Source organism: Lactuca virosa, chromosome 2 (genome assembly GCF_052849685.1).
Source record: "Lactuca virosa cultivar CGN04683 chromosome 2, Lactuca_virosa_CGN04683_v6, whole genome shotgun sequence".
Lineage (NCBI taxonomy): Eukaryota > Viridiplantae > Streptophyta > Magnoliopsida > Asterales > Asteraceae > Lactuca > Lactuca virosa.
This window is the reverse complement of record NC_136427.1, coordinates 60,050,781-60,072,706: the sequence shown is the minus strand read 5'-3', so window position 1 is coordinate 60,072,706 and position 21,926 is coordinate 60,050,781. Positions and strand designations below refer to the sequence as shown.

At 42.4% G+C, this 21,926-nt stretch overlaps 1 protein-coding gene across 1 annotated transcript; it reads right to left on the bottom strand.

The window, feature by feature from the left end:
- Positions 1–17,331: 17,331 nt before the first annotated feature.
- Positions 17,332–20,476, bottom strand: LOC145159125 (O-methyltransferase family protein). The gene is made up of 4 exons (XM_079078033.1): positions 20,078–20,476; positions 19,550–19,974; positions 19,334–19,398; positions 17,332–17,791 (listed from the first exon to the last, which is right to left on the bottom strand). Exons 1-4 carry the CDS (start codon positions 20,374–20,376, stop codon positions 17,492–17,494), a joined length of 1,089 nt encoding a protein of 362 aa, XP_078934159.1. The 5' UTR covers positions 20,377–20,476; the 3' UTR covers positions 17,332–17,491.
- Positions 20,477–21,926: the final 1,450 nt, after the last annotated feature.

The window sequence follows — 21,926 nt, the reverse complement described above, 5'->3', positions numbered from 1 at the left end:
TTCAGATCACCTCCTATAAAAAAAAGTATTTCCAAAAGACTCTAATTTTTTTCCACATCAAACGGTAATCTATATAAATACATATGATAAGTTGGAAGATTTTCGAGAACGGATTTGATCAACATCAGTGTACCCCCAACAGAAAGAGTACAAGCCTTCCAATTGGAGAGCTTAGACTTGAACTTATCTATAACACCCTTCAAATTAGCTATGCACTTCATATTACATCTGTAACATCCCAAATTTCAAGACCAAAAATTGTGTTTTTAATTAAGTAATTTATAAAACAGTTTACTGAAAACATCATCAATATCATATCAAGCCCATAAACCCATAAGTCAAATGTCATAAAACATGTCATGAAATAATAATTTCAGAGTACAATCCCAAGAACATCATGGTGCAGAAAATATAGTGTGATGCACTGCTACCGAGCCGGCTCCTTTCCCTTCAAAGAAGAAGGACCTGAAACAAAAACTGTAAACCGTAAGCACAAAGCTTAGTGAGTCCCCCCATCATACCACATACCATAAACATATAATGCCTATCCCGCGGTATCTTTCAACTGGTATCTGACTGGCATAACCGGAAGTTGGACTTCCCTTCGGTATCTTTCAACCGGTAGCCGGGAGCTGACCTCCCCTTCGGTATCTTTCAACCAGTAACCGAGAGCTAACCTCCCCTACTACTACTAACACATATATCATAGAATCATAGCATAAAAAGCATATCAGATAGTGGCATACCAGACAATTATCACAAAGACAATCATCTAATAAACCACTCCTACTAGTGGGCCGACATTGTGGCCTTAGACCCACTTCTACTGGAAGGTAACTCACATCAATGCTATGCAGTAACTGAACTGTCCTCGGTGCTGGGATCAACTCTCCTCAAACTCCTACACGTAAGAGTATCCTTCAGTTACTCTTTCATATTCATAACCCCTTTAAGGGTCAATCTTGGATAATGGCCAAGTCAAAGTCAAAGTCAATGCTCTGGTCAAAGTCAACATCCTGGTTGACTCAACTCGCCGAGTTGGTCCATCAACTCGTCGAGTTCCATAATTCAGAGAATCTCGAATTCACGATCTGACTCGTCGAGTTACCCTCTAACTCGTCGAGTTTCTCCTTATGACAGAATCGAGACTTTCCATTTGAACTCGTCGAGTCCTTCCTTGGACTCGTCGAGTTCTCCTTCATACAGTTAGGACATTTGCTCACTGACTCGGCGAGTTCATCCTTGGACTCATCGAGTTCTTGACCTTTAATTCCAAAACACGTCAAACTGGCTGACTCATCTTCTAGACTCAACAGGTTTGCTAAGTAACAGAGAAGGTTGGGGAACCAAGATCCGACTCGCCGAGTCCTATGAGCTACTCGTTGAGTCCCCCATGATCCTAAGACTATACAGTCGATTTCAGTCGGGCTTAACGCATCCAAAACATAGATCTGGCCACCTAGGGTCGATATCACACGTAAAGTTACAAACTTTACGTTCATGCATGGGTTATCTAGCTCAAAAGGCCTTAAAATGAGGTTCACAAGGTGCATGCGACTCCCATGGCCATAAAGTTGGCACGTTTATGCCATGGAGTCCCTCAAAGGTTCCTGATTTGAAGTCTTAACCCCAAACATGCTTGCATCCATGAATGGTTCCAAAAATGGTTCCTTAAAGCCCTAAACTACTCCATGAAGGGATCTAGCAAATGAATAGTCAAGGTATAGACTTTATACCTCAAAAGAGCTGGAAATGGAACACAACCTCTGGATCTACTTGCTTCCTCTTGAACTCCCAGGCTTCTTCTTCCTTCTCAAGCTTCAAAACCACCAAAAACACACAAAAATGGCTCAAGAACACTCAAAATAGATTAGGGTTCCGAACTAGGGTTTTCTGGACTAAGGGAGGCAATGAGGGAGGCCATAGTGGGGGTGTTAAGGTGTTTAAATAGGGTGCAAACCCTGAAAATTAGGGTTTCACTCTGGCAGGCCTACTCGTCGAGTCGAGGCTCCTCGACTCGTCGAGTAGACATCAAGTCCCGCGTCCACATATGAAATTCCTACTCGACGAGTTTGGGGCCTCCAACTCGTCGAGTCCCTTTGTAAAAATGCATAATTCTTATTTAAAATACGTACCAGGAACCGGACGTTACAACATCCAATAGGGACACCAAGATAAGTAAAGGGGATGGATGAAGCTCCACACCCTAAAACCGAAGCTATATCATTGACATCACCTTCAGTAACACCAATTCCAAATAGCTTGCTTTTTTTTAACAGTAATTTAAAGACATTATTATGCATTCCAAGTATCTGATTTGTGCAATTTCGGTGATCTTTTTTCTTTAGTTTATCAAACCATATATGTTGATTTCTTTTATATAGTTTTTTAAAATACTTGCACCAAGGTGTCTCGTTTATGAAATATTTTCGGTTCTAAATTTGAGAAAAAAAAACGAAGAATTATGCGATGCACAACATCATCACCAAAGTTCAGCATGCCATTACGGTTCATGAGTACATTTTCGGTCCCTGAGTTAAGCTCATCTTTATGGTTTGGTGGGACTAAAAAATAGGTTTGGCTCTTAATTTTTTTAAAAATTACATTTTGTTTATGGACTAAAATTGAAGTAAGCAATATATCACAATGATCAAATATATAACTTTCAACTTTTTAAAAGTTTATAACATGGTATATGTTATAATTCTGTAAATTACATTAAATATAAAATTTAATTCTTGATTAATTTGTAACTTACGCTCCACAAAAGTGTTTTACCATTAAAAATAAAAGTAAATTTTCATGCCTACATACATATACCTATTATTATTATTTATTACGATATATAATTTTAAATTTAGATGCTTTTGAATATTCTTTTTTTGAATAATACTTTAATTTAGAATAATAATTATTAATCAATTTCTTTTACTTAATATACAAAATAAATTTGACGAATTGACGTTACAATATTTACAAACGTCGCTTCTATTAAAAACATATCTTTGTAGTTAAATTGATATGTGTTATAACATTTGTAGTAAAACATGGGTAATAGATATGTATGTAGACATTTTTATATAACAATGTACTTTCAAAGTATATTGGTATTTTTAGTTTTTAATTTCAGTACTAATTTGATTTTTTTAGTTTTTATAAAGTTATGTTACATTAACAAAAAAATTATGTTGCTATTTATTTAATTTCTATTTCTAAAATTTATGTTATTTTACTTTGTAATTTATTGTGTTGTGTTTATTTATTTATATTGCATTTTTGTTATATTTAATTTTTCGAATATCATTGTCATCCGTTGTTGCGAACGTGGACGAGCCAAAATGCTATGGTAACGGCCGGAACACCGTCGTACCCTCTCGTTAAGGTAACCAATGTTGTAACGACGACAGAGAGCAACACCCTGTTCTTCTCTCTTCCTTCCTCTATTTTTCTTCTTTTTGCCCTCTGATGTGACCTTTAACGACATTCTAGTAGTCTAAACTACAATTCTTGTAAATCTGACGCATCACAAAGGTTTAAAAATCTTAGAGCATTAGGTATGGGTCCGTATTATAATATCACTTCACATGTCACCTCAACCTTAACACTTAACACCATATAGGAGATGATGTCCATATATTATGTAACACCCGTGTTTCAGATTGGTTTAGCTTAATATTTATCAGGGACAAAATATGGAGGTTCGGGAACAACTCGGTGGCATGACGTGGTGCAAGGATGCCTATAACGAGGCATGGAATAAATGGAACACGTGTTTTTAATGAGTGTCACGGCTTTGTAATAGGGTGGCCACAACGTGGCAGCTGTTCCAGCTCAAGCCCGTAAATTTAGGGTTTCCTCCCATATTTAAGCAACATTTCTAGAGGATTAGGCATCGTCTTCATCCTCCAACCCTTTACCTCAAAACCCTAGCCTCCCTTAGAGAGTTTTGGTTCATTTTGGTATTCTTGGTGCCTAGAAAAGAAGAAAAATATGTTTTGGTGTATTAATCCATCAAGCATGTCACATCCCGACGACGAGGTACTTCTAATATTAACCGTATAATTTAATTATGTTGCATTTTGGTCCCTAAGTTCAATAAAGTGTGCAAAAGGAGCCCTAGTGGCATTTTCGTAATTTGGCCTTGGGGAGTACGTCATGTGTACATGTGTACGGTGAGCATACTAGGGTGCGCCCTAGTACACAGGACGTACAACAGTGTACACGGGGCGTACTTTCCAGATTTCGAAACCCTAATTTTTAGGGTTTGGCTAGTAGTTAAACACTCTTATGGTCTCATTTCCTTCACCTCATCTACCTCCATACCTCTTATACGTTTTTCCAACCCTATTTTCACCTTGAGAAGTCCTTTCCAAGCTTAGAGTGTGTATTTTGGTGCCTAAGAAGAATAAGAAAGGAAGCAAGCTCATCTTGAAGGAGTGAAGCACTTGGATCTAGGATTTCTACATCATTTGCAACCTTCCTAAGGTATAGAGCTTGCAACTTTATCCCTCTAGTATATAGATCTAGATTTGGATGTCTTTATGAAGCTTTTTGGTCCCAAAATGTTAGATCTTGAACATGGCATGTTCTTGACCTTTAAGCTGTCCTTTTAGACCCTAGGAGGGTCTTAAGTCATAAAAATAGGTTCCAAATGGTTAGTTTTGCTTCATGCACCATTTAGAAGGTCTTAATGGAATAAGACCTTGAGTTAAGCACTTATTGGACATGCTAGGTCATAAAGTCGGAGACTTTGTGACTCCCTAGATTATTTTAGCCATGGATCTGAATTATGGACGTAAAAGCTTTAGCCATTAAGCTCTTAAAGGTTTTTTGAACTTCGGGGAGTACGTCCCGCGTACTTGGAGTACGCCCTGTGTATGAGGTCAACCACCCCGATGGTGGTCAACATGAGAGGACAGAGTATGCCCCGCATACTCGTACTGGGTCAATTCGGTTGAGTTGACTCGGTTTGGTTGACTCGGCTAGGCTGACTCAGTTGACTTAGTTGGTTTGACCGGTTGACTTTCACCAATTTTGACTAAGTTTGACCTTAAGGGTATTTTGGGTATTTTGGGATTCTAATGGAGAATGGTCGTTTGGTTGGAATAGGTGTTGGTTAGAGAGCTGAGATTCGAAATCGGGACCTCATCAGCTTTATCCAGTTTGCGAGGTGAGTTTTCCTCACTGTACTTGTGGGTCGAAGGCACCAAGGCCGGCCCTTTGTATTTGATATCCTATTATGTGTCAGTATGTTATCGAGCTATAGTGATCTTTTAGATCGGTATCCTGGTATATAGGATGTTGTTATGATTAGTGATCAGTAGATCTGCATGTTCGTCTGTTGGCTGATTATATGTTTATCTGTTATGCATATGTGCACATATTTTCTTGGAGGTTGAGGCTTTACTACTTTGTGCATGAGCCAACAGGCCGGGAGCATTCCAACCCGATGGTTGAATGGGCCTGAGGGTATTCCATCCCGAGGATGACAGGACCCGTTGTAGATTGGCATTCCAACCTGATGGTTGAGGGGCCTGGGGTATTCCATCCTGATGGTTGACTACACCCATAGTGTATTGGCATTCCAACCCGATGGTTGATGGGTCGGGTGTAACATCCCAATTTTCAGGTCCAAAAATTTCTTTTTAATTAGCCAACATATAAAAACATTCATAAGAAAATACTGTGAAAACACATCATCTCATAAAACAATGTATCATGTCTGAAAACCCAAGCCATAGAATAATAACATATCAGAGTACAATCCCAGAAAACTCCATGCGGAAATCATATGTGTGTGTGATGCGATGCTACGCCGCCGGCTCCTTCCCCTTAGACGAAGAGGTACCTGAAACCAAAACCGAAACCGTAAGCACAAAGCTTAGTGAGTTCCCCCATCATACCACATACCATACAATATCATCGGTATCTCTCAACCGGTAATCATCATCGGTATCTTTCAACCGGTAACCAACATCGGTATCTTTCAACCGGTAATCGTCATCGGTATCTTTCAACCGGTAACCAACATCGGTATCTTTCAACTGGTAATCGTCATCGGTATCTTTCAATCGGTAACCATCATCGGTATCTTTCAACCGGTAACTGTCATCGGTATCTTTCAACCGGTAACTGTCATCGGTATCTTTCAACCGGTAACTGTCATCGGTATCTTTCAAACGGTAACTGGGGACCATTCCACCCCCTACCACTAGCATAAAACAGCAAGGTACAATCATACAGTCAGGCATATCCGGGTACTGACCTACCCCACGGCCCTAAGGGCCGCTGTCAGGGATCCTAATCCCTACTGTACACGTAACATATCATGCAGATAATACTCGTGACCAAAGCACATAACCAAACCAAGATAATTATCACAAAGACCATCATCTTACAAATACTCCTCTTTGGTGGGCCAGCATTTTGGCCTTAGACCCACCCCTACTGGAAGGTAACTCACCTCAATGTCGTGCAGTGTTTGAATTATCCTCAGCGCACAAGTCGACTCCCTTCGACTCTCGATCCCTACACGACGACCTTCAAGTCAACACACAGCCAGTACAACCCTAAACATGGTCAGTCCAAGTCTAGTCAAAGTCAACTTCAAGTTGACCCGACTCGCCGAGTTGGGCCGTCAACTCGCCGAGTCCCTTACCCTTTACTCGTCCTTATCCATGACCCGACTCGTCGAGTTGGGTCTTCAACTCGACGAGTTCCTCCCTCACATGAACATCGCATGAAACTCATCCGTTTCGCCGAGTTGATGAACAACTCGTCGAGTTCACCTTCATCTGATGAACAAGTTCTGTCCTCGACTCGCCGAGTTGATGAACAACTCGTCGAGTTCATCTTCATCCTTAAGAAGATTGCCTTGGACTCGCCGAGTCTGTTCTAACACTCGTCGAGTCCCATGAACTCCAGGTCTAAAATCACATCCAATACATTGGGTAACTCTTCCTGTCCGATTACAACCCTTCTAACACTCAACTGGGTTCCTTTGACCCTCAACAGATATGGGGCTCAAAGCCTCGGACTCGTCGAGTCCAAGAACGGACTCGCCGAGTCAGTCATGTCCACACTCTAAATCCTTGAATTCTGATGTACAACCTTTGATCAAAAGATAGATCCAAGCTTCTATAATCGATCTGGCACGTAAAGTTACAAACTTTACGTGCTTGCATGGGACTTTGAGCTCAAAAAGACATAAAACAAGCTCTTAAGATGCATGGGGCCTTTCATGGGTGCAAAAACAGTCCCCAACTGCCTTGTGACTCCTTTAATGACGTGATTCAGAAGCTCTAACCCCCAACCATGTTTGCAATCATGGTTGGCCATCAAAAGTGGCTTATAAAAGCCCTAAATCTCCCCAAAAAGGGATCTAACAAATGAAAGAGCAAGGTTACAGCTTTTTACCTTCAATAAACTGTAGAAGGTGCACAAACTCGGGTTCCCTTGGTCTTTACTTGCTTCCTCAAGCCTTTCTCCTTCCTTCTTAAGACCACAAGCACCAAAATCCACCAATAAGGCTTAGATTGCTTCAAAAACGGCTAGGGTTTCAATGAGAGGTGTTCTGGGAGCATAAGGGACGTTGTGGCCTTCATAACATTGTTTAAATAGGGTGCAAACCCTCGGATTAGGGTTTTTGTCCATTCAGAGTCTACTCGTCGAGTCCGGGACTAGACTCGACGAGTCCATCACTTAAATCCCGCGCCTCATCCCGCTTCTACTCGGCGAGTTGGTCCTTCAACTCGCCGAGACCAAGGCCAAAAATGCAAAACTACTTAAATAAAAATACATACGAAGAAGCAGGTGCTACAAATCTCCCCCACTTATTTTAGACTTTGTCCTCGAAGTCTGCTGCTCGATCCTGGAACAGCTCTGGGTAATGCTCCATCATCTCATCCACCGGCTCCCAAGTCCATTCTGAGCCCTTCCGGTGCTGCCATTGCACCTTTACTAGCTCAACCCTCTTGTTCCTCAGATCCTTCGACTTCCGGTCAAGGATTGCTACAGGTCGCTCAATGTAATTCAGGCTGTCATCGACCTGAATATCCTCTAAGGGTACTACTACTGAGTCGTCCACTAGGCACTTCCGCAGCTGAGAGACGTGGAAAGTGTTGTGGATATGACTGAGTTCGTCTGGCAGATCCAACCTATAAGCCACCTTGCCCACCCGGGCTATAACCCTGAAGGGTCCAATATACCTGGGACCCAACTTGCCCCGCTTCCTGAATCGGATGACGCCCTTCCATGGCGACACCTTCAGGAGAACCATATCCCCGACCTGAAACTCCAGGTCCGATCGGCGCTTGTCGGCATAACTTTTCTGCCGACTCTGAGCGGTCTGAACCCTGCTCCTGACCTGCTGGATCCGTTCGGTCGTCTTGAGCACTACATCGGTGCTCCCCATGACCCTCTGGCCAACCTCGCCCCAGCATATCGGGGTCCTGCACTTCCTCCCGTACAACATCTCGAAGGGAGGTCGATCGATACTCGCATGATAGCTATTATTATATGAGAACTCCGCCAACGGAAGGTAGGTATCCCAGCTACCTCCGAAGTCTAAAACACATGCCCGCAGCATATCCTCTAGCGTCTGGATGGTCCGCTCGCTCTGACCATCCGTCTGCGGGTGAAAAGCGGTGCTGAAATGCAGACGAGTACCCAGCTCGTCATGAAACTTCTTCCAAAACCTGGAAGTGAACCGTACATCCCTGTCGGAAATCACTGAAACTGGCACCCCGTGCCGCGACACCACCTCCCTGATATAGATGTCGGCCAACTTCTCGGCCGAGATACTCTCCGGAATCGGAATAAAATGAGCGCTCTTGGTCAATCGATCGGCGATGACCCAAATCGAATCCACCCCTCGCGCGGTCCTGGGAAGCTTTGTGATAAAATCCATCGCAATATCCTCCCATTTCCACAGTGGGATATCTAACGGCTGCTCTTGCTGTGTGGCCTCTGGTGCTCGGCCTTGACCTTCCTGCAGGTCAAGCACCGCTCCACGTACCATGCTACGTCCCGCTTCATGCAGGGTCACCAATAATCGGGACGAAGATCTCTATACATCTTCGTCGCTCCGGGATGGATAGAAAATCTGGATTTGTGTGCCTCCTCCATCAGGATCTGGCGCACGCCTCCATGACAAGGGACCCACACCCTATGGTGAAGAGTCAATAACCCTCGGCTATCATAGTCGAAGGAGGAAACCTGCCCCACAATCCGCTCGCTCTTCCGATGTTCCTCCTTCATGGCCTCCTGTTGGGCCTCCCGAATCCACTCCAACAGCGAAGTCACCACTGTCATCCTCAGACAGATATCCCTGATCGGCGCTGCCTTGCGGCTAAGCGCGTCGGCCACCACATTGGCCTTCCCCGGGTGGTAGAGGATCTCACAATCATAATCCTTTACTACATCAAGCCACCGACGCTGCCCCATGTTCAGATTTGGCTGGTCCATGAGATACCTCAGGCTCTTGTGGTCCGTGTAAATCGTACAACGAACCCCATAGAGGTATTGACGTCAAACCTTGAGGGCGAACACAACAGCCCCCAGCTCCAAATCGTGCGTCGGGTAGTTTGCCTCGTGAGGCTTCAGCTGCCTCGAAGCGTAAGCAATAACATGCCCCCTCTACATCAATACTGCGCCCAAGCCCGAGATGGACGCATCACAGTACACGACGAGATCCTCCATGCCCTCGGGCAGGGCTAAGATTGGCGCCTCGCACAATCTCTGTCTCAGTGTCTCGAATGCAGCCTGCTGCTCAGGCCCCCAACGAAAGACCACGACCTTCCTCGTTAGCCTGGTCAGGGGTAAGGCTATCTTGGATAAATCCTTGATAAATCTCCGATAGTAGCCGGCTAATCCCAGGAAACTCCGAATCTCAGATGGAGACCTCGGAACCTCCCATCTCATCACGACCTCCACTTTGGCCGGATCTACCGAAATCCCGTTCTGGTTGACAAGGTGCCCAAGAAACTGCACCTCGCGCAACCAGAACTCGCACTTAGAGAACTTAGCATACAAGCTCTCCCTCCTCAAAGTCTCCAAAACCTCCCACAGATGCTCCTCATGCTGCTCCCACGTCTTGGAGTAAACCAAGATATCATCGATAAACACTATCACAGACCGGTTTAACATCGGTCTACACACGCGGTTCATTAGATCCATGAACGCGGCAGGAGCGTTGGTGAGCCCGAAAGGCATCACCACGAACTCATAGTGGCCATAACGCGTCCGAAACGCCGTCTTCTGAACATCCTCCTCTCTGACCCTCATCTGATGATACCCTGAACGCAAATCAATCTTGGAGAACCAAGACGCTCCCTGTAGCTGGTCAAAGAGGTCATCAATCCTCGGGAGTGGGTAACGGTTCTTTACCATTACCTTATTCAGCTCCCTATAGTCTATACACATCCGATCTGACCCGTCCTTTTTCTTTACGAACAGAATCGGGCTCCCCAGGGAGAACTACTCGGTCTAATGAATCCCTTGTCTAACAGCTCCTGCAGCTGTGTAGACAACTCCTGCATCTCGGGAGGAGCCAACCGATACGGTGCCTTGGCTATCGGAGCCGCACCAGGGACTAGGTCGATCCTGAACTCCACCTGTCGCTCCGGAGGTATCCCAGGCAGCTCCTCGGGGAATACGTCCGCGAACTCTCGCACCACGGGCACATCGTCCACCGTCGCCCTACCCGCCTCCTGGGTATCCATAACATAGGCGACATAACCTGCACAACCCTGCTGGAGGTAACGCCTAGCTCTCGTTGCTGAACATAAAGCTGGTCCTCGCAGTGGCCTCTCGCCCTGAATTACTAGCTCTCCCCCACGTGGGGTCCTGATTCGCACCAACTGCTACGCACAGTCAATCACTGCCCCATTAAGGCTCAGCCAATCCATACCGATAATAACCTTGTTCCCCCGCAAAGGTATGGGAACCAGATCTACCAGATAACGCTCCTCAAATAGTCGTAGGACACAATCTCGGTAAACCTCCGACGCTCGTACCGACCGGTCGTCCGCAATCTCGACCTCTAGAGGGCAATCCAGCATGCCCGAAGACTCAGGAAACTTCTTGCTAAGCGCAAGAGAGACAAATGATCGAGTGGCACCCGAATCAAACAATACCTGAACTGGGATACCGTTCACATGGAACGATCCCGTCACTACATCAGGTGCAATGTGTGCCTCCTCGGCTGTCAACTGAAATGCTCGGCTCCGCACCACTGGAGCCTCTGTCTTGGCCTTCCGGCCATCTGCAACCCGCGTTGTCGCTGAGACCGGCGCCACTGCCGGCGCCGCTGCTGACGCTGCTGACAATCTCGGGCAGTTGGCCTTTTTATGGCCCCTCTGATTGCAATGGAAGCAAATCAGTTCTGTCATCTGTACCACAGGAGTAGGGGCGGTACAATCTCTGCCAAAATGCCCAACCTTGCCGCACTTATAGTAACCTGAACCCGGCCCAGTGCGGCAAGCTCCCTCGTGTGACCGACCGTATTTCCGACAGCGGTCCCGCCCAGACTGGCCTTTCGGCATACCATCGGATCCCTTGGGCTTCTTCCCCGAAGCCCCCGTCGTCAGCTCCTCCGCTGCCTTCCTTTTCCGGATGTGCTCCAGATCAATCTCCCTCTCCCTAGCCCTGGCAATCATGGAATCCAGGGTAGGGCAAGCTGAGAAACTGACATGCTCCCAGATGTCAGCTCGTAACATATCATGGTAGCGAGTCCTCCTCATGTCCTCATCAGCCGCATACTGGGGCACCAACAATGCCCTCTCTCGGAACTTGGCGGTGATCTCCGCCACAGTCTCCGTAATCTGTCTCATGTCCAAGAAATCCCTGGCCAGCTGCTGAAGCTCCACAGCTGGCGTAAACTCCGCCCTGAATCTGGTCACAAAGTCTGACCAGGTCATAGCCTCAATAGCCGAGGCTCCCAATGAGTCACCAACAGACTCCCACCAATCTCTAGCTCTGTCTCTCAAACACCCTGCTGCATATCTCACCTTCGACCCCTCGGGGCAGAAGCTGGTCAGCTGTGCAGACTCGATGTCTGTGATCCATCTCCTAGCAGCAATGGAGTCTTTCACCCCATGGAAATCCGGAGCACCACTCCCACGGAAGTCCTTAAAGGACAGTGTGCGCGTACCCGTCTGGCTAGACGCCATATCACTCCTGAATGCCCGGAGGCGATCCTCCATCAGCTCAACAATCCCTTCCTTGATCGACCTGAAAATGACCGGGGTCGACTCAAGAATGCCTCTTGTGATCTCAGACGCGATGAACTCGTGCAGCCCGTCATCAACCTGCTCGGATCCTGCACCCGAGCCCGATCCTGATCCTGATCCGGAACCTCCTGCTCCATGTCGTGTGGTCACCATGCTGAAAATACACGCATAATGTCAGGATCATACATACTTCCAAGAGGCCTAACACACTTTCCAAGGTTCCCGATTCCATCTAGGCCCTCCTTGATTCGAGTACGGATCCTCTGCTTCCAGTAGTACGGGCCCATACTACCTTCCACATCTATTCGTGCTTTCCTCAAGGACTGCTTCGACTTCACCAAGTCCCTTTCACCGATACCCCTTTCCACTGACCTCATCCTAGGTTTTCCTAGGGCACTCTCCGACCTACCCTCCGCCATCAGCTGCACTAGGAGTCCCCACCACTTCCCCCTAACTAACTTGCGGATACTGTTACATATATGTTCCTTGGCTAGTTGAAGGTGGCCAGAACACCCATAGCACAAAGCAAGCAGCATTCGAGCATTGGGTAATCAAATCAGGCATAACCTACACAGGCCATCCTATTGCTGACTAAACAGTCCTAGCATACAGCTCATACAACAGGCATATAAGGCATCCTCCTAGATCCTTAGCCCTAACTAACATGCAATTCTCAGAATCATATATCAGGCACACAAGGCATCCTCCTAGATCCTTAGTCCTATTCTAGCATGCAGTTTTCTGAATCAAAACCATATAGCATAACATATCAAGTATAGGTATCTTGGGGAAAACTTACTTGAGCCCGGCCGGTCGCATGCATCACACACTTCGTCTTTCTTAAAACCCTTCCATTTAGATTTTAGAAAACCATTTTCCTTGTAAAAACCTTTTAGCCCCTCAGTTTGAGTGCAGACACCCCCGAGGGTGTGTCCGAATCCCTCAAACCAGGGCTCTGATACCAACTTGTAACATCCCAATTTTCAGGTCCAAAAATTTCTTTTTAATTAGCCAACACATAAAAACATTCATAAGAAAATACTGTGAAAACACGTCATCTCATAAAACAATGTATCATGTCTGAAAACCCAAGCCATAGAATAATAACATATCAGAGTACAATCCCAGAAAACTCCATGCGGAAATCATATGTGTGTGTGATGTGATGCTACGCCGCCAGCTCCTTCCCCTTAGACGAAGAGGTACCTGAAACCAAAACCGAAACCGTAAGCACAAAGCTTAGTGAGTTCCCTCATCATACCACATACCATACAATATCATCGGTATCTCTCAAACGGTAATCATCATCGGTATCTTTCAACCGGTAACCAACATCGGTATCTTTCAACCGGTAATCGTCATCGGTATCTTTCAACCGGTAACCAACATCGGTATCTTTCAACCGGTAATCGTCATTGGTATCTTTCAACCGGTAACCATCATCGGTATCTTTCAACCGGTAACCATCATCGGTATCTTTCAACCGGTAACTGGGGACTATTCCACCCCCTACCACTAGCATACAACAGCAAGGTACAATCATACAGTCAGGCATATCCGGGTACTGACCTACCCCACGGCCCTAAGGGCCGCTGTCAGGGATCCTAATCCCTACTATACACGTAACATATCATGCAGATAATACTCGTGACCAAAGCACATAACCAAACCAAGATAATTATCACAAAGACCATCATCTTACAAATACTCGTCTTTGGTGGGCCAGCATTGTGGCCTTAGACCCACCCCTACTGGAAGGTAACTCACCTCAATGTCGTGCAGTGTTTGAATTATCCTCAGCGCACAAGTCGACTCCCTTCGACTCCTCGATCCCTACACGACGACCTTCAAGTCAACACACAGCCAGTACAACCCTAAACAGGGTCAGTCCAAGTCTAGTCAAAGTCAACTTCAAGTTGACCCGACTCGCCGAGTTGGGCCGTCAACTCGCCGAGTCCCTTACCCTTTACTCGTCCTTATCCATGACCCGACTCGTTGAGTTGGGTCGTCAACTCGACGAGTTCCTCCCTCACATGAACATCGCATGAAACTCATCCGACTCACCGAGTTGATGAACAACTCGTCGAGTTCACCTTCATCTGATGAACAAGTTCTGTCCTCGACTCGCCGAGTTGATGAACAACTCGTCGAGTTCATCTTCATCCTTAAGAAGATTGCCTTGGACTCGCCGAGTCTGTTCTAGCACTCGTCGAGTCCCATGAACTCCAGGTCTAAAATCACGTCCAATACATTGGGTAACTCTTCCTGTCCGATTACAACCCTTCTAACACTCAACTGGGTTCCTTTGACCCTCAACAGATATGGGGCTCAAAGCCTCGGACTCGTCGAGTCCAAGAACGGACTCGCCGAGTCAGTCATGTCCACACTCTAAATCCTTGAATTCTGATGTACAACCTTTGATCAAAAGATAGATCCAAGCTTCTATAATCGATCTAGCACGTAAAGTTACAAACTTTACGTGCTTGCATGGGACTTTGAGCTCAAAAAGACATAAAACAAGCTGTTAAGATGCATGGGGCCTTTCATGGGTGCAAAAGTAGTCCCCAACTGCCTTGTGACTCCTTTAATGACATGATTTAGAAGCTCTAACCCCCAACCATGTTTGCAATCATGGTTGGCCATCAAAAGTGGCTTATAAAAGCCCTAAATCTCCCCAAAAAGGGATCTAACAAATGAAAGAGCAAGGTTACAGCTTTTTACCTTCAATGAACTGTAGAAGGTGCACAAACTCGGGTTCCCTTGGTCTTTACTTGCTTCCTCAAGCCTTTCTCCTTCCTTCTTAAGACCACAAGCACCAAAATCCACCAACAAGGCTTAGATTGCTTCAAAAACGGCTAGGGTTTCAATGAGAGGTGTTCTGGGAGCATAAGGGACGTTGTGGCCGTCATAACATTGTTTAAATAGGGTGCAAACCCTCGGATTAGGGTTTTTGTCCAGTCAGAGTCTACTCGTCGAGTCCGGGACCCGACTCGACGAATCCATCACTTAAATCCCGCGCCTCATCTCGCTTCTACTCGGCGAGTTGGTCCTTCAACTCGCCGAGTCCAAGGCCAAAAATGCAAAACTACTTAAATAAAAATACATACCAAGAACCAGGTGCTACACCTGGGGGTATTCCACCCGATGGTTGATTGGACCCGACATGCTGTTATAGTATATGTTATTTGTTTGTGTGTTGGTACTTTGGGGGATCTCACTAAGCATTGGCTTACAGTATTGGGTTATGTTTCAGGTACTTCAGATGAATGCGGGAAGGCGAAGGCGTGACCGTACACATCCTCATGTATTGACTTATGATTTTGGGAGACTCTAATGTTGAAAATGTTTTGAAAACTATGATTGTATACAATTTGTGAATTTGGGTTGGTTTTAAAAAGTTTAAATTTCTTGTGATTTTTATGGGTGTTACAAAGCAACTTCATCATCACCATCTTGAGCATATTATGGACCCTTGTAAGTATTCAAGTTCCAAGCTTTCTAGTTTGTGCTTCTAGATTTAGGGTTCTTATCCATTTTCTTCATATTGTGAGAGTTTAAAGGAATGGATTCCATAAAGCTTGCAACTTTATGGATCCTTCAGGTCCATTTGAAGTTATATGTTCCAGATCTAGTGTTCCTTGGTGTATTTGGCCTAATGCACAAGTTTGAGCCCTTTTCTTCCTTGGTTTTGACCTATTTTGGGTGAGACATGCATTGGACATGCATGTCCATAAAGCAAAGATTTTTATGCTGTATTTTGGTTATGAATGTCTTCTAAAAAGTTTGTTTGGGTGACTTGGTTGATTAAGAGCTTAATGAGTTAACTCATATCTTATGTTGTCATTAAGGACTTAGCGTTAGAAGTTTTGGCTTATTTGGATGACTTAAGGGATAAAGGTGGAAACTTTATCCATTAATACTTTGGGGGGTACTAGATCAGAGCTTTGGAGCTCTTAAGGACAAAGAAAGCAACTTAATCACTTAAGTTGTTAAGACCCAGCTACCACGTTGTGGCACTACGGCCGCCACGTCGAGGCGACTAGGAAGCTTCTCGACTGTTTTGTCTTTACGTTTCCACGATGTGGCCAATGGAAGGCCACGACATGGCGAATCACTGAGGTGATTCTTGGGCAGTTGACTTTAAGGGTTGACCTTGGACCGTTGACTTAATGACATGGGTTGACTTTTGGGCAAGATTGTTGGTTCTAGTGTATAGACTAAGGTTGGACCTTGTATATTTTGATAGGAGTGTTATAACATCTATTGTGGGGCATTGAGTTGTGGTTTAGCTGATTTCGTGAGTCAGGTGAGTCTTCTCACTATACTGTATACGATGTTAGCTGTCTTTGTGACTCCCACACTGTATGTTGGGCTAGGCCCGCTTGCATGTTTGGGCTGGGCCCATTTGTATGTTGGGTTTTGCCTATTGATATTTGGGGCTAGACCCGTTATTATGGGTTGGGCCCAATGCACGGTTTGGGCCCGTTGATATGTATTATATGCAGTATTTTGGAGAACTCACTAAGTTTTGTGCTTACGGTTTGTGGTTTAAATATTTTTCAGATACTTCCAGTTCCAGAGGGAAAGGTCCGACATGATCGCACTGCATCCCCAAAGTTTATTCCGCATTGGCTATTTGTGATTATTACTCAGATGTTTTGAGAATATTATTACTTTTATTTTCTTTTGGAACAAATGAATGAAGGGTTTAATTGATTAAAAATTAAATTTTTACTTGTTATTTTTGGGACATTACATGTTATAACATGTTAAGTGGTAGAGAGAGAAAAAGAGAAAAGAGGAAGAAAAATGATTTGATTGGCTTACTCTCCCATTGCAAAATGTCATAATGCAATCGAGACATGTCATAATGTTCTTACGGCGTCGTTATGGAGATGCCACGTAGGCACGTCTACGTTGTTGATGGCCCATACCGTATGCTCTTAGTATACAAAGGAGTAATTGGCATGTGACGACACAAAATTAACAAGTAATATACGTGAACCATCATTTGTTTGTTTGGCTTCCTCCGTGGTTATTTTGAATGCTCTTAATTACATTATAGCTAAATATGCTCTCCTGTAAATAAAGATTTAACTCATGAATCAAACAAGATCTACGTTTCCATATAGTTCTCAATTAACCAAGGGTTCTCAAACGAACCCATACTGCAACGTCTTTTTAAATTACATTGCTAGAATTATTTTATCATCCTTATAAAGGGTACATTGGGTCCAGTTTCAAGTAAAATGAAAGTTAGATCATTTTCCAAATTCAAGAAGCGTGTAGAAATGATCGATATAAACAGCTCGAAAACTTTTGAACCCAACAGATTTGCCAAGTTTACAATACTCCTCTTCAGTCCGATGTTTACCCTTGGCACGATAAATTGTCATGACAAAGATGTCACCTTCAAGCAAGGCTCGTGTGCGATGACTGTCGTTGGTCTCATCAGGTAACACTGGTTCACAAGCAATCAACTTTCCTCCAATTGGAATTGCTTTAAAACAGTTAGTCATGATAGCTTTCACTTCATCGTCTGTCCATGTCGTTAGAATCCACTGAACATCACAAAATTGACAAATTCATGAATTACTTTTATCGGTTGGGGTGGAATAATTGATTATTTTGGATACGATAAAATCGATAATCTAAAATAACATTACTTCTTTATCCTTTTTCTTAGCCTGTATGCAGAGAATTTACTCTCATTTTATGGGCGAAAAGCCTTCCTTACAACAATGTAATTTTTTTTAATATTTATATGTTTAGTTATGAAAAGATCATTTTCTTTCACAATTTATATTCAACTTTTATTCTAAAATTTATTAGAATAATATGATATTATTTTACATTGTGGAACCTTATATATATTAACATACTAGGTGTAAGACCCGTGTATTACACGGGTTTTGATCAAAGTTTAAACATTAATCATTTTTAAAGTAAAATTTCGAATTAAATACAACTTAAATGATGAATACATAAGTATTTCAATCTATAATTCTATATACTAATAAGGATAACTATTGAAAGAAATGAATGTAAGATACTACAATGAACCATTCAATAGATCGTATGTACAAACTCACTTATTTAGAAACCTGAATTGTCAAAAGGGTAAATAATAAAATTTTAATGCCCATATATGATATATATGAAAAAGCAAAAAAGGAAATTACGTCCTTTTGCTATGATATTAACTAATTGCTTTGAACTTATATTCATTTAAAATTGCCCAAATCATTCCTCCAAATGAGTTCCCCAAAATTAATCCCCATAAATTAGGAATCAATATTTTCAACCCTTATAAAACTTCCTTATTTAAAAAATCCAATGTGTAATTTTTCTAGACTATGTAAAAACAAAACCTAAATTATAAGAAAATGACATGTGGCGAAATGTCTAAGAAGATGACAAGTGGCAAAAAAGATTTTTATTTATTAGGGATGATTGTTTTCTAAATAAAAGTAAAGTCTAATTTATGATCAAATAAATTTAATCCAAAAATAAATATAATTAAACGATAAATATATGTTCACGTATGAAACGAAAGAAATAAAAATGTGTTCGATAAATATAGTATCGGACAATTCAGGTATATAAAAAACAAAATAACTAATTTCCTAATGATGATAAATTTTAGTAGTTGGGTTACATTAAAAATCTATAATACGTAACAAAATTATATAAGAGTAAATTACACAAATAGTTTATGTGTTTTAGTCATAAATAAATACTTGTTCCAAACATTAAAAAAGTTATGGATTGCGTTTTTATTGTTCAAAAAAGTTACACCATTGGATAGATACCTCAACCAAAGGTTAAGATTCAAATCATTAATAAAATAAAAATAACATAAGACAAAAATCATAGATTTAAAAATAAAATAATAGATACGTTTGTAAAGCGTTTAGAAAATAAAATTTCAATAATTAGATCAAACGGGTCATTCAAACAACACTCTTTGGACCATGTCTAATTATTTTTTATATTAAAATATAATTTGATATAACTAATCAATATCAAATAAATAGTTTTAAAATAGATCACTAAACGCACCCCTCTATATTATATTTTAAGCCATTTAAAAACTAATTTACCTTCATAAAGATTGCATCACCATTTGGAATTGAATTAAACATATCACCACCAACATGAGTCACTCCTGCACAAAAAGTCAATATTATCCTTAGAAAATAGAAACCCAGACAACTTCCATCAAACATGTACTTTATGCATCATAAGTAGTACACGTACATTACGTGTTTTTGTGTGTGAGAACTGAGAACTTCATTTTACAAAAACGTACAACTCACCATCAATTTTAGGAGCTTTTGCAACAACTTCAGGCAAATCGAAGTTAACACCTTCTTTAATGTGCGAATGTTTCTGCAAAATCATCCTCAAGCAATCGCCGGCGCTGCCACCTACATCCACCAACCGTTCAACACCATTAAAGCCGTCGTACCCTTCAAGAACTACCTTCATAAACGGCACTGTGACTCCCGACATTGCCTTCAACATCAGATCATTCATCTCCGGTTTCTTCCCGTAGAGGCCATACGCCGTTTCACCGCCGTTCGCCTTCACGAAAGGCTCCGTCGATGAATCCACCACCGCCTCATGCACCACCGCCCACGCCTTCATCAGCTCCTCCTGGTGGTGTTGCAGAACGTATGCCCCATACGACAATCCGTTTTCATCTGTCACTAGCGTCTTCCCTATCTCCGTCAATGAGTATCTATAATCAGGCATACGAATCCAGTAAGTAGAGGACTTTAATCATCGTAACAAATAACATAAAAGAAATTTATTATATGATTTTATAAAATTTGATAAAATACCTTCGTTGTAAGGTATCACCGGAGATGATGTGTTCGTTAAAAACACCATAGGTAGTGAGCATGCGGAGGATACGCTGCAGGTTTTCGGGATCTCCGGCACCGGAAGGTAGAATAAGGGGGATAATCTCTGCGGCGGATAGGGGTTTGTTTGAGCCGTTTTGCCATATGGCGTCAGCGACGTTCAGGCGAACCACCGCGTTGAGCGACATAGGGACGCTGATCATGTTTGCTAGCTCCATGATTGCCAGCCTAGCGGCGTTGCCGGTGGGCGGCGGTGTTTCTGCATCAGGGGTTTCCATTTTAGTCTTTTTGGCTTGGTTTGATGTATCCGTAGATATTACCAGTAGGGAGTGGAGTGGGCAGTTTAGTCTTTTGGGCGTATGTATGTTGATCACATGATACATGTTAAAAAACAAAACAGGCGCTATTCCAAAGGGAGGTAGTAGGTGGCGTCATGTGTGGTTGTCTTTGAAATGTATATACCTAGGGTAAATCATACATTAGTTTCGTTTTAACTTTTTTTTTTTTTTTTTGGTTTAGTTAAAATTTTTTGGGTTTTAAAAATGTTTATAGACAGTCTTTTTGGTTCGTTCCGTTATTTTTGATCAGTTAAGTCACAACATGTGCAATATATATGAGGGCAAAATTACATTTAAAAATTACGGGAATTGCTCATGAGGTTTCAAAATAAGTTATCCTTGTCCCAACCCACCCACCCGTAAGGGGCCGCTTCCATTCAGGACATAACTCTCAACTATCAAGAGACCCTCAGACATTCGACCATCCTCTAATGCTGGACAAAATCAAGCAATCGCCAACGCCGACCATTGTTACGGGACGATGATACCATTGCTTTCGGTCTGAAATAACGTCTTCCTTATGTTGTCGAACCCCTTCTGTAGCCCCTTAAGAGACCATCAGACATCGGTTCATCCAACCACCAACAATGTCAACTACCATATGACTTCGTTCCAACCCTAATCTACTCTCAATCAATCTAGTGTAACAAGTGTGAAAGACAAGATGTCTGTAAAACTAAGGGTGCGTTTGGTTATGGAAAATTTTCCAGTTTTTTAGGAAAAAATTTCAAGAAAAAAGGAAATTTTGAAAACGCGTTTGGTTCGTTTAGTTTCCAAATTTTTCTAAGAAAATAAAAATTTTCAGTCTTCCAAATTGTATGTAAATTAGAAAAGTGATTTTTACAGTTTTCCAAATTTCTAAGACGGAAAATGAAAACCCCACCGATTCCAACCAAATGCATTTTCTAAAATTTTCATTGAAAACTGAAAATGAAAATTCAACTCTATTTTCTGAAAACATTTTCTTAAAATATGAAAACAGTTTTTTACAACAAAGGCACCCTAAAAGCATCTTAGGAGTAGGACAAGATCTGTTTTTGTTTTTTAAATTTCTCACGAGTAGCAAAGATAATCAATAATGGATCTCATATGAGACTAAATAAATCTCTAGTTTGGGGTAAATGTAAATAACTAAATGCTTTGAAATTTAAGAAAATAAACCCAAACACGATTGATAGTAATTTATTATTATTATTATTATTATTATTATTATTTTGTAAATAATTAGGGTTTACTGATTCGGATAATGATAATCGAAGAATAATGAAATTTAGGATCATTTAAATTCCTGTATTCACTTCGTTGAGTTCTTCTTATTATTAATACTACTAGACAAAATTCCACATGTTGTGCACATGTAATTAAAATATTAATAAATATGTTATTAAAAAAATATATTTTTGTTTGTAACTTTAAATTAATAATTTTTACACTAATTTATTATAAAACATTATAAATATGTTATTAAAAAAATATATTCCTGTTTGTAA